Genomic DNA, 15,188 nt, shown 5'->3' with positions numbered 1-15,188 from the left:
AGCCAAAATTTGGAGAAATTTTATATGTTCTGGGTACATTACGTGGCTGGTGTACCATCTAATAAACATACGATATGTGAAATTATTGTCTAACTTACTGCATTTCTTTTTATAATATGTGACGGCATGCATTGCCAATATTCTATATGTCTTCCATCTATTGGATGGTACACCAGTCACGTAGTGTACTCAGAAACTTGAGAAAGTTTTGAAATTCCCCAATTTGCTTCATTTAGAATTAGAAAATTAAAGGGGGAAAAAAAAAAAATTTCTGATCAACAATTTTGATCACTGATGCTCGTTACATCCACGTGTTCTAAAGTCACCTCCGTCGACAACAAGTTTACTAATTTACAACAAGATCTGTAAGGACCCACTCACCTCTCTACATTCATGTAAAACTGGTTAAACCCTAGAATTATCATTTCAATTCCTAGGATTGCTGCAGAAAAATTCCTCATGATGCAACGTTTTATTCCCATCCTTGGCTCATCAAATTGTGAGACTTATGCGTGGTGGGCCCAACCCCCAAAATGGTTTCCATGTCATGGCTGATATAGGGCTCAATGGCTTTCTTTCCTTGATTTAAATGGCAGTCTACGTCGGCGTACTGTAAAGCATATTCACAATTACAAGTCTCTTTCCCCGCCATCAATTCCATTAATTTAATTCACGCCGTTAGGGGCATTTCCGTTCATTTCTGTCATTTAAATGTTAAAGTCAGAGTTAAAGACTTTAGGCCTTCTCCAATTCATTTAGGGCTAAATTCAAATTTTTTCCTCCAAAACGTAACTATTTGGATTTTGTTTGGACTCAAATTGTTTTTTCTCCCAATCCTCCTAACTCAAATTTTAAGTATGCAACTTTATTAAAATATTTTAAGAATGGTTTGAGTCTAATTTATTTTTTATGGATAAATTTTCTTCATTTAATCTTTTTAAATAACTTCATAAATTTTTATTTTCTTTTTAACAATTTAACCTCAAAAATTGAAATTCCACAAATATAATTTTATTCTAAAATGATGAAAGGAGATTGATGAAATTGACAAAAGAAAAATAAATTCAAAAATAGAAAAAAAAAAAATTTGGAGTGAGTTTTGGGGTTTGATCTGATTTAGATTAATATTAAATATTATTTTGACCGTTAAATTAAATTTTAGTACTTGGATTTATTTTTACGATTAAAATAACTTGGATTTAATGTGGAACATTAATTTGGGTTATTGTTTGAATTGTGCCGTTGGATTCCAACAACAACCTAACCAGCTTGCGACACGTGGCCTGACAAAATTTGCAGCAACAGCAGCACGGGCCCTAATCACACCTCCTTGCACATGGGCTGCATCAGCCTTGAGTGGGCTATATTGAAAAAAATTCCAATCCGGGCAATAGCTAGATTGGTATTTGGCTCCAAGTTTAGGTTTTTCCAAATTTTGACCCCAATTTTTTTGGGTTGGGAGATGATTTGGGCTAAAATTTGGGATATTTGAGATTTGGCCTCATGGATTAGAGATGGCCTTAGGAAACACAATTGTTAATCAAACGTTCATTCACATAATTTCCATATAATTTGCATGGTTATAAGCATTGTTGCAATATCATTGTTGGATAAACAACTGAATTATGCTTGGTATAATTGACTGTTGTCAGCTTAACAAATAGAAACATTAAGAACATGAAATGGGAGTTTCATCTTGGCTATAACATTTAAATGGCATAAATGGACGGAAATATCCCTGATGGTGTGAAAGAAATTGACAGAATTTGCCACTTGTCCTTAAATTGCTATAATTATAAAACTATAAGGGCATAATTGATCAAATTGAAACTGTAAGGACTAAAAGTGAAAAATAGACAAACTACAGGGACAAAAAATGTCTTTTGGTCTATATTTTAAAAGAATTTTTCTATTTAAGCCCTATACTTTTCTTTGTTCACCCAAATACTTACATCATTAAGCTTTTAAGTTTTATTATTGTATAAAAAGACAAAAAAGAACATCCAACTTATTATTGTGTTTACACCCCATACTTTTCTTTGGTTGCTGATTGCTAAAATTAAGAACATAATTCACTGCTATCAACAACCAAAAAACAAAAACCACTGCCTGCAAAGTCCAGACAATCATCAAGCTCTCTCATGACTGCTCTTCATTTGTCATTCATGAAGACATAAAGATACCCACTTGTAATTCTATCGCCATCCTCAGTAGTTGATTCAGTATTTCTTCAAGTTTTTGTTACATTTTCCTATTTTTTGGGGTTCTTATCATCTGGGTTCTTGGTGATTGTTAATTGTATTTGTGCAAATGGGTTTTTAGAGGTTACGTTAAGTATTTATTTTATTTTTTCTTGTTGCATTAGTTTTTATTTTATTTATGTTCTTAAGGATTCTAGTAATTACTAACTTAGGTGATTAAATTCGTATCGTTAATTGAACAATTTGTTTTCATTTGGTTCTGGACGACTGAGATAAAAATTGGTGGCTTGAGCCTAGTGTGGCTGTGGAAATTGATGGAACCCTAAGAAAAGAATGAGGAGAGCTGTTTCAGAAGAGATGGACCAAGAAAAGACTGAGGTGCCTAAAACTCATGCCGCACCAAACACCTGGAGAAGGGCTCCGGCTGCTTCTGCTCGACATAACACCACACAGAAGGAGAAAGTGGGGTATGAGGTTGTTGAGTTTTTTAAAATTATTTTTTCTCATTGGTGTGTATTTAGGGGTAGTTTGGGAAGACAGTGGGGTTTACTTAGAAATTGTGAAAATTTGAATTAAGGGGGGTGTATCCAATTCTAATTTTTAAAGACTTTTTTTGAGTAAATGACTTTTCTAGAGTTGACAAATTCTTAATGACTTTTACATACTTTATAAAGTTAAGTGACAAACTTTCATATACTTTTGTTATAGAGTTTTATAGACTTTTAAATACTTATTTTTATATTTATTTTACAAATAGCATTTATCTTTTATGTTGATTGAACTAGTCGGCATACATTGAACAAAAAATTAGGGAAAAAAACAATTGGATACAATTACATAAAAGCAAAGAATAGTTCTCCTTAACATTAGAAAATGATAAAAATGAAAAAGTACATTTGAAAATGTACCATAAGGAAATAATTGGCGCTCAACTAGCCATGATTCAGTTTACAAAAAAGCTTAGCCATGATTCATTTCAATGACGGTGAATAAACCATAATACAAATTCCTTTTGAAAATTCCAATGCTCATTACCGTTGAGTTCCGTTATTATCTTGCATGGCATTTCTCCACATGTCAGAAGCTATACCAACTCTCCATTCATTAGCATTCTCTCGTTGTTGTTCTTGAGTTTCAAAAACTTGTTCCACATTATCTCCTTCATTCCCTGGTAATGATGAAGATGATGAAGACTCGTTCTCTAGTTCAATAGGAAATTCATCAGAACGACATTCCCTACAAAGAAAATTATGTAGTCCTGCACAAGCTAACACAAGCTCTACTTGAGTCCTATATGGGAATGGAGGTGCTGACTTGAAAATTGTGAATCTTGATTTAAATATCCCAAATATCCTCTCAATTACATTCCTCAAGGAAGCATGGCGAAGATTGAACAACTCAGTTGCGTTTTCGGGGTCACGACCTTGACCAGCAAAATCTTGGAGATGATATCGTACACCTCGAAATGGAGCTAAAAATTGACGTCGATTTGGAAATCCACAATCCACTAAGAAATATTTACCTAATCATAAAATATATATATAATTTGTATGCAAAGCATGATATAATGAATGATAATAATAAAACAAAGAGATAAGAGTGTACCTTGTGGTACCTTGAGTCCATTCCTCCTTGATAAAGCATCATTTAACACTTTTGAATCATGAGCTGAACCTTCCCATCCACTGAGCACGTATATGAACTCCAAATCAAAGTTACATGCTGCTAATACATTTTGTGATATCTTTCCATGACGATTGCGGTAGCTGCTTACATCACGTCCTTTTACCATGGCTGGAATATGTCTACCATCAATAGCTCCAATGCAATCCTGAAATGAATTGATAAGAAATTATAAGTAAAACATAGTTTTTGTTGGAATAATAACAATAATACTTATAATAATAAATTCCATTACCTTAAAGTAGGGGTAAAATCGTGTACTTTCTCTTATCTTAGCTGGCACTGCAGATCGAGGTTTAGCCAACTTTTAAATAATACTATATCACACGTACAAATCCTTATTAATTGTGTATATTTTCATAATAGCTTATTGGTAAACTGCATCCAATGCACCTTTTAAATTTTTATTTATCAAATCTAATCACATAGACAAGTAACATATTCTTATCAAAATAAATAAATATTACTCAGTCATCAATAATATTTCATAAACACTCACAAATCAACAGAAATGGTTAGATTACAAAAGAGTCTATATTCCAGCAATTCTCCTAACCTAATATGTGGGATGTAAATATTATATGAAAAAATTATCCACCTAACGAATTATGGGTAAAGAAACAGTACCTAAAGAATAAATTAATGGGTTTAGGGGCAACAAATTATATAATAAAATATTATAAGCAAACATAGCATATGAGACAATCAATATAATAAAATATTTATATGCAAACACAGATTTTTTTTTTACTAATAGAAGAAATATTCATCAATAATAAACGTGTGGATGAGAAGAGAAGAAAAATATTCAATATTTTTTTACTAACCTGAAGGAAGTGGATGACAATGGAATACCAAAGTGGAGCCCTAACCATGAAGAAAAAAGATCTATTTGCTTGATGCTTGATATAACAAGGGAAGAAAGAATTGGAGACGTTTGGAGACTTTTTGGTTCTATCTTCTCAGCTTCCCAATATTTTCATAAAGTCTGGTGTAAATTAGCAAGACTTTTGGTAGTAAGAATTTCCTTTAAAAGTATTGAAAAGTCATTTATTTAACAAAGTTTTTAAAAGTCATTAATATTTGGATACCTCAAAACTTTTAAATACTCTTTAAAACTCACAATTGAATACAACTAAACTTTTAAAAACTATTTAAAAGTCACAATTGAATACCTTCAGACTTTTAAACTCATTAAAAGTCATTAAAAGTTATAATTGGATACACCCCCCTAAATGTTGGGATGAACTTAAAATATGAGGTGAACAAACAGAAGTAAGGGGTTTAAATAGAAAAAACTCTATTAAAATTAGAAATTAGAATTTATATGATTTCGATCGAGAGTTTAAAACACAACATATCAAATGATTTACATATTAGATTGTCTCGCAATTCTCTTTGGGGATATACATCTGAACCAGTGGCGGACCTATTAAGGCAGATGCACCTCCCATTATCGGAAAAACCATTGTAGGTGCTGTATATTGCACCTCTACTCAGCCTAGAAGGTGCATTCTAAGTGTTCGACGAAAAGTCTAAACGAAATCAGTCTGCTGCTGGGCTTATTTTTTTATTTTTTGTTTTATTTTATAAATCTTGACCAAAATTGCACCTCCGTTAAAAAATTCCCGAGTCTGCTTATGAACTATGTCGTCTTCCGTACTGTCATGCCATAAAATAACTTGATAGAAAATTATATTCAGGATCAACTTGGAAGGAGAGGCATGCTTGAAGTGAACTTCAAGATAAAAAGACACATTTAATTAAGAAACTATACTTTGACAAATATATTACTGCTATCTAATAATTAACATCAATTAAATAGTGATCCACTGTGCTTATTATACACTAAACTGTAATTGCAAACAACTTTTGTAGCTTGGGCCATCTTTGTTCAATACATATGAATGAAGGGTGTTTCCTAAGAACTTCCTAACACCCAAAATAAAATCACAGCCCATGTGCCTCAAATCAAAACTAGTACTAGGTGGGAAACTTGAGATGCCTAACGTAAGGGGTTAATCTAGTGCCAAAACACCTAACTTTGCCTTGTAATTCCAATTCAAGGAAATTCTATTCAAAAGTCTCAAATCTCTATCTTTGATTTTGACCCCTCTCTGGTAAGCCAGTGTCAACAAAACCTATCATGGTCAAATCAATAAAAAAATCAGCTCAAGTTGTGAGAATCAAATGTTTCTCATCTTATATACATGCTTATCCACAAATTCATACTTTTCTGCTTCTGACTTGAGAAATTGATGAATTAATAACACTGCAAACATATGTAGACTGAAACAAAGAAAATAGCATAAACTTGGATCCAATGACTTTTTGATAATTTAATACCACAGAATTCAACAAGGAAAGAAAAATCACTATCACATTTGAAAGATGAGAAAGAAGTCCACAACAATATTCTACATCAAGTAAATAAATATGGCTAGGAAGGTAGCCGACAAAGGCAAGTAACAGAATTCCACTCATTCAGAGAAAAAAAAAAAAATCTTCAGAAGAATGTCAAAGTTGGTGAGGCTTACCAAATTGAAGTTGGACTTCATAATTTGCTATAAATACACTAACCATTTAGCTATAGCTTCATGCAGTATCACCAACTTGCAATAACATTCTAGCAAGAAAACTAGCTCTCATTTCATTTTGCTTGTGAGGACCTATAATGGCTTTCTCTCTGTGGTCTCAACTTTCCCTTTTCATTGTCTTGCTTGTAGTACAAACTCCAGGGGAGGCTGCAACATGCAGTGACTGTTTCGTTCATTCTCGGGCAAGTTATTATCCGAATTCTGAAGCGCAAGGAACAGATAGTAAGAGACTTTTATTTAAAGAAAACAAAATGAACAGTAGATTTCTATGTTGCAGGCATGCTATGTATGTGGTAGTGGATTTATGTGTACGCTTAGTACTAATTAATATTTTTTTTGTTATGAACTGTAGTAGGTGCTTGTGGGTTTGGTTCATTTGGAGCAACCATCAATGGAGGGGATGTCTCAGCTGCCTCTGACCTCTATCGCAATGGAGTCGGATGCGGTGCTTGTTACCAGGTGAGCATGCACTCCTAAAGCATGAAAATATGTGTTTGTGTGTGTGTGTGTGTTAGTGTTGAGTGTTTGTGATCAATTAATTTTTTTGCCATGATTTACTAGGTGAGGTGCACCAACAGCCTCTATTGCTCAGACAAAGGAGCAACTGTGGTTATAACTGACCAAGGCTCCGGTCACAACACGGACTTCATCCTTAGCAAACGAGCCTTTGGCCGGATGGCTCAAACTACTGATGCAGCTGCTTCTCTGCTGTCCCTTGGAGTAGTCGATATCGAATACCGAAGGTAAGAGCCTAGCAACTTTGAGGAAGAAATAAGGCATTTTCATAGTTACACAGAGGAGGTGGTATCACTTCTGATCAATAGTTACACAGAGAAGATTGTCCCAACAGAACAATCTGTATAATTGAAACACACACAAACACATGGTTTCCTTTATCTATATATGTAGCTATTCATTTATGACAAACTTTGATGACTAGAAACTAACAAAGTAGCTCTCTCTCTCTCTCTTCCCAAAACAGGGTTTCATGCAGCTACCCAGGAAAAAATATTACAATCAAGATTGATGAGAACAGTAATTATCCTCACTATTTGGCTTTTGTAATATATTACCAGCAAGGGAAGAACGATATCACAGCTGTCCAGCTATGTGAGGTATATTTTCTCCTCACTATTAAACTTGTGGAGATGAGTCAAAAATGGAGGCCACATCATGCTATAACAAATTAAACTCAGTACTTGTAGTTTCAACTAGGAAAGCAATTAAACAAAGATGAAACAGTTCTTACTCTGATCAATTACCAAATGAAATTAGAGAGCTCAGAGCTGCATATGAATCCAAGTCATATGTTCTTATCTTTTAGCTACCAACTTTACTTGCTTTATTCTTATTCTGTCATCTTCATCATCACATAATTAAAAATTCTTTTTTTCAAAATGTGCAGACACAAAATTTTGCCTGCAAACTATTGGACAGGAGTTATGGAGCAGTTTGGACGACTACCTCACCCCCAAGTGGACCCTTGCAGATAAGGATGCTGTTCAGTGATGAAGATGGTGATGAGAATTGGGTTGTTCCTGAGAATAACATACCACAAGATTGGAAAGTTGGACAAACATATGACTCAGGAGTTCAAGTGAACTAATTACAGATAGACATGCAAATGCAGCAGATCAAATATTCTAATTTATAAATTTTTCTTAGTTACACAAATGTTTTGATTTGTTGTGCTTCATTAATTAATGTTTTTCTTTTGCAAATAGGAATATGCTTGAATAAGAGGATTAGTTGGCAGAATTCCTTCATGTAATCATCAGTGTTCAACCAAATTCTATAAATTATTAATTTTTTATTATATTTTTGTGTGAGTTATGTTCAATATCAATACAATAAGAGTTCCTCTTACCCTTAATGGTCACACAAGTTTCTTAATGAAGGCTTCTTTTATTTTTTATTAATATTATGACTGCGACAAGATTCCTCACTTTTTAAGGCATCGGAAGGTATTGGGTGACATAATTGGCTCTCATCCTCAAATGACATAATTGGCATAATTCGTGAACCTCAGATGCCCCACAGAGACTTCTGAAAGCGAAGAGTTGGTGCATCAATTAGTCCACTCTGAGGATATTCTTTCAAATAACAAAGAAATCCGTGTGGAAATTTGAATTTTCCTACAAAGAAAGTTTTAGTAAAACATTATAAATTAAATACAAGAGAACACCACCACCACCCCAAAAAAAAAAAAACACCACCAATGATCCCCTGGTGTGTTTAATATGGATTCAAAATGTAAAATAAGCTACAAAAATTTGCATCAAACGAACCTCTTTCACTGATAGAAGAGGGCCCAAGTTCGAATCCCCTCCAGAATTGATCAAATGAAGCTCTTTTAACTGTATATTCACATATTTCTACCCATCTTATGATTCTGACCAATAGTCCCAAATACAAGTGATAGCATCTCATCCACTTGTGAAAGTAATTTATCTCCTGAGAGGAAGACAATAACTCTTCCTTGCAGCACAATCCAACTGCATCCAGGAACCTTTCTCACTCCTTTCAATCCCATCTCCCTTCTCAGCAATTTTTCCTCAATATGCTGACCATTAGCGGCATATATGTTACAAAGCACCACATGGGCAGGTGCATTTAAAGGATCCAGCTCCAGGAGTTGTTTGGCCGCATACCTAGCAACCTCAGCATTTGTTTCACCAAACCCGCATACACCAAGCAATGCCCCCCAAACAGCATGATCTGATTTGAAAGGTAGCCTTGAAACGAATTCTTCTGCTTCTTTTACCTTCCCAGCTCTGCCCAGAAGATTAACCATACAAACATAATGCTCCAAAGCTGGTTGAATTGCATAAATATTACTCATGGCATTGAAAAACTCCCACCCTCTGTGGACAAGCCCTGCATGGCTACATGCTGATAGTATGCCCAAAAAAGTGACAGAATTTGGGCGGGTCCCAGATTTCACCATGCATTCAAAGATCTTCAGAGTCTCATTCGCATGTCCATGGTCTGAGAACCCCATGATCATGGAATTCCATGAAATCAAATCCCGCAAACTCATGTTTGAGAATGCACGGTAAGCGTCATCTATCTCCCCACATTTTGCATACATGGAAATCAGTGAGTTGTTAATAAACAAGTCAGATTCATATTGTGTTTTTATCAGCAGGCCGTGGAACTGTCTCCCAGGATCAAGATATGCCATTGCACCAGCAGCTCCAAGAAGAACTGAATATGTTGAATTTAGAGGCGAAACACCTTCTGACCTCATTTCTGAAAAGAAATCGGTAGCTTCTGCAAAAAGTTCATTTTGGATGTGCCCCGAAATCATCGCTGTCCATGCAACTGCATCTCTATCTGGCATGATCTGGAAAAGATAACAAGCCTTTGATACTTGTCCAACACTAAAATACCCAGTGATCATAGACGTCCAAGAGATCTTGTCTCGGATAGGTAGATTGTCAAAGAAATGTTGAGCCTGGTCTAGCTGTCCAATCTGTATGTAACCATTAATCATGGAATTGCAAGACTGAGCTGTACAATTACTTGAATTCTTGATAAAAATAAAGTATGCAGAATTCATGATACCAAAGGCTGAGTACATGTGAATGAGGCTCTTTGATAATCTGCCATCATAATCATCATACTCCCAACCGTTCACAATCAACTGAGCATGTAGTTGCTTGCCAAGATTAGGCACATCAATACCTGCACAAGCATATACAAGCGATATAAAGGTCTCTCCATTCGGTTTTGTGTCACAGTTCCCCTTCAATTTAAGAAATAGTGATAGAGCTTCTTTATAGAAGCCATTCCAAGCAAAGCCACCAATCATGGCTGTCCAAGAAACAACATTCCTCTCAGGCATTTTTTGAAACAAAGAATAGCCCTCATCCACATTACTAGACCTACAGTAACCAGATATCATGCTAGTCCACGTAATCACATTCCGATCCACCATCTCATCAAATAACACTCTTGCTTCTTCCATACTACAATGCTCAGCATACCCAGAAATCATGGCATTCCAAGAAACAACATTCTTCATCGGCATTTGCTCAAAAACCCGCCTTGCTCCATCCAAATCCCCATTCCTAATCAACCCAGCAATCATGGAATTCCAAGAAACAACATTCCTCTCTGGCATCGCATCAAACAATCCCCGCGCCTCATCAATCCTCCCCGCATCTGCTAACCCACAGAGCACTGAAGTCCACGATACAACATTTCTCTCTGGCATCTCCTCAAAGAACCGCCAGCCCTCATTCAACCTCCCAGATTGGACATACCCTGACAACATCGCATTATAAGTCACAATGTTCCTCTCTGGCATGATCTCAAAGAGCATCCGAGCCTCATCAACGCAACCACTTCTCGAGTATTTTGTAAGCAAAGAAGTCCAGTGAACAACACGGCCATGGCTATTTCTTGCAGGCAATTTCTCAAGCAGCTTGCGTGCCTCTCCAAATAGATTTTGGGAAAGACAATGAAGAAGCTGTGAATCATCAGAAGTGAGTTTTGCATGATGGGTTCTTGAAAATGCAATCTGGGTTTCATAACATCGGCAATATAAATCAAAGCATCGAAGTTTGACTAAGGTTTCTGAGAAGGTAAAACAGAGGGGTCGGCAAAATGAGGCGCGCATTAACTGGTTTTCAAAAAGTTGACAGTTTCTAAAGGCTTCAACTTTAAGGACCCAAGTAAAACTGAAAAGAAATGACAGCCCCCCAAGTTATACGACTTTGAGTGTGGCTGTAAGTCACATAAACGACGCCGTCACATATGACTTTTTGAACCTACATGGACTACTATATATATGAGGCTCTGTTTAGCTTAGCTCTGAGATCCAACGATGGAGTTTTTGGACGAGGACGCAAGGCCAAGGTTCCTCTTCCAATCGAAAGCAGTGGCTTCTTCAGCCACAGACCCAGAACCCCATTACAAGAATCTCAACAAACCATTCATTGCCTTTACAATATTACTCTCAATTCTATTACTGGGTCTCTCCTTCTTCTTCCTCCAATCCGAACCCTACCAATCTCTCCTCATCTGGGTTGCTCTCTCCATCCTCGTCGGCCCCTTCGCTCCCGCTTCAGTCACCGGTGGTGACATCAGCGTCGGTCACGGCCAAATCCTCGACCTCCCTGAAATCACAACCCAAGTAGAGGAGGAATCGAAGAAGAGGGTGTCTCAAAAGAGATCAAAGCCGCGTCGATTTGATGAATTGGGCACAGATTCGACACCGGTGGCCGAAACTGTTAATGGGCCTGCGAGAGAAGAGAAAAAGCGTGAGGTTTCCGAAGGTAATGGTAATGGGTCTATGGTGTTTGATGAAGAGACGGAGTGGGTTGAAAAGGATGTTGAGTTTTTGAAGAAACTGCTCTTGAAGCACCCGGTAGGGAAGCTGAGACGGTGGGAGGTTATTTCCGAGTCGTTTCGGGGAAAGCATAAGGTGGAGAGTGTGATCAAGAAGGCCAAAGAATTGGGAGAGAAGAAAGTGACTGATTCAGATTCTTATGCAGAGTTTTTGAAGAAGCGTAAGCCCAATGACAAGAAAATCGAGAGTGAGAGTCAAGACTTGGGTGATGAGTTGGTGGTGGAAAATGGTGAAGTGAAGAAAGAGAGCAATGGTGGTGGGGTGAGTTGGGCTTCAACTGAAGACATTGCATTGCTCAGTGCCCTGAAGGCGTTTCCCAAGGATGTGTCGATGAGGTGGGAGAAGGTTGCAGCTGCTGTGCCTGGGAAGTCGAAGGCGGCTTGTATGAAGAGAGTTGCCGAGTTGAAGAAGGGTTTTCGGAGCTCCAAGGCTTCAACAGAAGAGTAGATGAAGCAAGGGAAGATTGTCTGATTTGGAATTGGATATGCATTTTGCATTGAGGAGGTAATTTGATGATTCATTGATTTCTTTGTTTTTTCTATTCAAATTGAGAATCATTGCCTATGTTTGATTCTATTGCAATTTCAAATCATAATTCCTATGGCATTTGGTGATTGCCATTACAAACATATGATAGTTGTAACTGAATTCTTCTTTTACGAACAAAAACCAAGTTATACGGTTTGATATAAAAGTTGTAATGCTATAAGGTTTCATCCAATATCATGTGTATAAACCACATGGTTTCTCGTTGGTTTTTACTGGATTAGAATTTCTGATGCTCCCTGATGCTAGAGGGACTTAAAGAGCAATGAAAAATAAATAACAAAATATGGTTTCCGATAAATCTCGGCCTCTTTCTCCCATTTGAGGCTGACAACTTACCCCCTTTTTATGTGTAATATATTAGCAATGAATTAACAAGGCATATATCTGAAGAGTTTTTAGGTGACTTAATCTTCCCAGTGAAAACAAACTTAGGTACGTATATTTGGATCAAAACTTTGTAAAGATTGACGGAATGGCATCTTAGAAATGAAATAGTGGTGACCCTGGTACGTATATTTGGGTTAAAACTATGTAAAAAAGGTAAAAACTGATGAACTAGTGATGATATCAGTGACATCTTAGAAACTAATGAAATGATATGAGTTTTGTTGTTCTAGGCCAGCATTGGCTAATAAGAATTTGTATTTACTAGATCATGGAACAGTTTGAGATTGTTTTCAGTCGTGTACAATGAAATTCCAGTGACTGAACCCATTGAGAAGATATTCGATTCTTTCTGGAATCTTCATAGAACAGAAGGCAGAGAAATAAGAGATGTGAAAGCTGAGGCTGACAACTTACCCCCTTTTTATGTGTAATATATTAGCAATGAATTAACAAGGCATATATCTGAAGAGTTTTTAGGTGACTTAATCTTCCCAGTGAAAACAAACTTAGGTACGTATATTTGGGTCAAAACTTTGTAAAGATTGACGGAATCGCATCTTAGAAATGAAATAGTGGTGACCCTGGTACGTATATTTGGGTTAAAACTATGTAAAAAAGGTAAAAACTGATGAATTAGTGGTGATATCAGTGACGTCTTAGAAACTAATGTAATGATATGAGTTTTGTTGTTCTAGGCCAGCATTGGCTAATAAGAATTTGTATTTACTAGATCATGGAACAGTTTGAGATTGTTTTCAGTCGTGTACAATGAAATTCCAGTGACTGAACCCATTGAGAAGATATTCGATTCTTTCTGGAATCTTCATAGAACAGAAGGCAGAGAAATAAGAGATGTGAAAGCTGAGGCTGACAACTTACCCCCTTTTTATGTGTAATATATTAGCAATGAATTAACAAGGCATATATCTGAAGAGTTTTTAGGTGACTTAATCTTCCCAGTGAACACAAACTTAGGTACGTATATTTGGGTCAAAACTTTGTAAAGATTGACGGAATCGCATCTTAGAAATGAAATAGTGGTGACCCTGGTACGTATATTTGGGTTAAAACTACGTAAAAAAGGTAAAAACTGATGAATTAGTGGTGATATCAGTGACGTCTTAGAAACTAATGTAATGATATGAGTTTTGTTGTTCTAGGCCAGCATTGGCTAATAAGAATTTGTATTTACTAGATCATGGAACAGTTTGAGATTGTTTTCAGTCGTGTACAATGAAATTCCAGTGACTGAACCCATTGAGAAGATATTCGATTCTTTCTGGAATCTTCATAGAACAGAAGGCAGAGAAATAAGAGATGTGAAAGCTGAGGCTGACAACTTACCCCCTTTTTATGTGTAATATATTAGCAATGAATTAACAAGGCATATATCTGAAGAGTTTTTAGGTGACTTAATCTTCCCAGTGAACACAAACTTAGGTACGTATATTTGGGTCAAAACTTTGTAAAGATTGACGGAATCGCATCTTAGAAATGAAATAGTGGTGACCCTGGTACGTATATTTGGGTTAAAACTATGTAAAAAAGGTAAAAACTGATGAATTAGTGGTGATATCAGTGACGTCTTAGAAACTAATGTAATGATATGAATTTTGTTGTTCTAGGCCAGCATTGACTAATAAGAATTTGTATTTACTAGATCATGGAAGAGTTTGAGATTGTTTTCAGTCATGTACAATGAAATTCCAGTGACTGAACCCATCGAGAAGATATTTGATTCTTTCTGGAATCTTCATAGAACAGAAGGCAGAGAAATAAGAGATGTGAAAGCTGAGAGGGAACAAAACAGGGTGACCATGATTTTATCATACATCTGGTGGCTTATACACTGATGCTCTGTGCAAGACTGCTGAAAACTGCCCTTGCCAAAATCTCAGTTGATTCTGATAATGAGCAATTTATAGTTCAAGCAGGGTTGAGCAATCCTTTCCATATTCGAAGGACTTTCTGTCAGAGAGTTTTGAGGCCTATCAACTTTCTTGCAATACTCATAGATTCTTATGTTTTTTTTTTATAGTATTCTTTGAAAAGGTTCTTAAGTGAGGATTATTTATTTATTTTTTCCTAATGTTAGATCAGATATGAACAGCTAAAATACATAATGGGTGAGATGCATTTCAATAGATCTCAATTCTCAACCATTCAGCTAAAGGTTCAAAAACAGGGCGGGGGAGGGTGTGGAGTGGGTTTTTGGTTATATCCGAGTAGATATCCAAACTAATCTGCCTTCTTATCAACCTGATGCTTGTCGTGCTGATTTTATCAAATGGCATTTCCCCCCTTGCTCCCCTTCTGCATTTACTTGGAATGCAATTCAGTTATACATACAATCAGGGAGTACTTTGGTTAAGCTTTTTTGATTTCTTCAGTCCATACTAAGGGTGACTACTAGAG

General features: G+C 36.2%; 4 protein-coding genes across 8 annotated transcripts; 2 read left to right on the top strand and 2 right to left on the bottom strand.

Annotated features, from left to right (window-relative positions):
- Window positions 1-3,171: 3,171 nt before the first annotated feature.
- Window positions 3,172-4,312, bottom strand: LOC117628793. The gene is made up of 3 exons (XM_034361317.1): window positions 4,120-4,312; window positions 3,836-4,032; window positions 3,172-3,722 (listed from the first exon to the last, which is right to left on the bottom strand). The coding sequence occupies exons 2-3, from the start codon at window positions 3,991-3,993 to the stop codon at window positions 3,233-3,235; spliced, it is 648 nt and encodes a 215-aa protein (XP_034217208.1). The 5' UTR covers window positions 3,994-4,032; window positions 4,120-4,312; the 3' UTR covers window positions 3,172-3,232.
- A 2,184-nt stretch (window positions 4,313-6,496) lies between these two features.
- LOC117628094 (expansin-like B1) lies at window positions 6,497-8,301 on the top strand. Of its 2 annotated transcripts, none has more exons than XM_034360460.1 (5): window positions 6,497-6,703; window positions 6,837-6,940; window positions 7,043-7,224; window positions 7,464-7,596; window positions 7,887-8,301. In XM_034360460.1, the coding sequence occupies exons 1-5, from the start codon at window positions 6,559-6,561 to the stop codon at window positions 8,085-8,087; spliced, it is 765 nt and encodes a 254-aa protein (XP_034216351.1). In that variant the 5' UTR covers window positions 6,497-6,558; the 3' UTR covers window positions 8,088-8,301. The 2 variants fall into 2 exon arrangements, with proteins under 2 accessions (XP_034216351.1, XP_034216350.1); XM_034360459.1 differs by having other exon boundaries at window positions 6,834-6,940.
- A 414-nt stretch (window positions 8,302-8,715) lies between these two features.
- On the bottom strand, window positions 8,716-11,140 carry LOC117628437 (pentatricopeptide repeat-containing protein At1g32415, mitochondrial). Its single transcript, XM_034360897.1, has one exon. The coding sequence runs from the start codon at window positions 11,103-11,105 to the stop codon at window positions 8,847-8,849; it is 2,259 nt and encodes a 752-aa protein (XP_034216788.1). The 5' UTR covers window positions 11,106-11,140; the 3' UTR covers window positions 8,716-8,846.
- A 124-nt stretch (window positions 11,141-11,264) lies between these two features.
- On the top strand, window positions 11,265-14,859 carry LOC117628834 (transcription factor MAMYB). Of its 4 annotated transcripts, none has more exons than XR_004586023.1 (2): window positions 11,310-12,341; window positions 14,538-14,859. XR_004586023.1 is itself a non-coding variant. In XM_034361367.1 (1 exon), the coding sequence occupies exon 1, from the start codon at window positions 11,313-11,315 to the stop codon at window positions 12,282-12,284; it is 972 nt and encodes a 323-aa protein (XP_034217258.1). In that variant the 5' UTR covers window positions 11,265-11,312; the 3' UTR covers window positions 12,285-12,684. The 4 variants fall into 4 exon arrangements, 1 of the variants encoding a protein (XP_034217258.1); XR_004586021.1 differs by having other exon boundaries at window positions 14,434-14,544; XR_004586022.1 differs by lacking the exon at window positions 14,538-14,859 and adding an exon at window positions 13,039-13,134.
- The last annotated feature ends 329 nt before the right edge of the window (window positions 14,860-15,188 follow it).

The sequence above is a fragment of the Prunus dulcis genome, chromosome 5 (assembly GCF_902201215.1).
Source record: "Prunus dulcis chromosome 5, ALMONDv2, whole genome shotgun sequence".
NCBI classification, from domain to species: domain Eukaryota; kingdom Viridiplantae; phylum Streptophyta; class Magnoliopsida; order Rosales; family Rosaceae; genus Prunus; species Prunus dulcis.
This window is presented reverse-complemented; position numbering and strand designations above follow the sequence as displayed.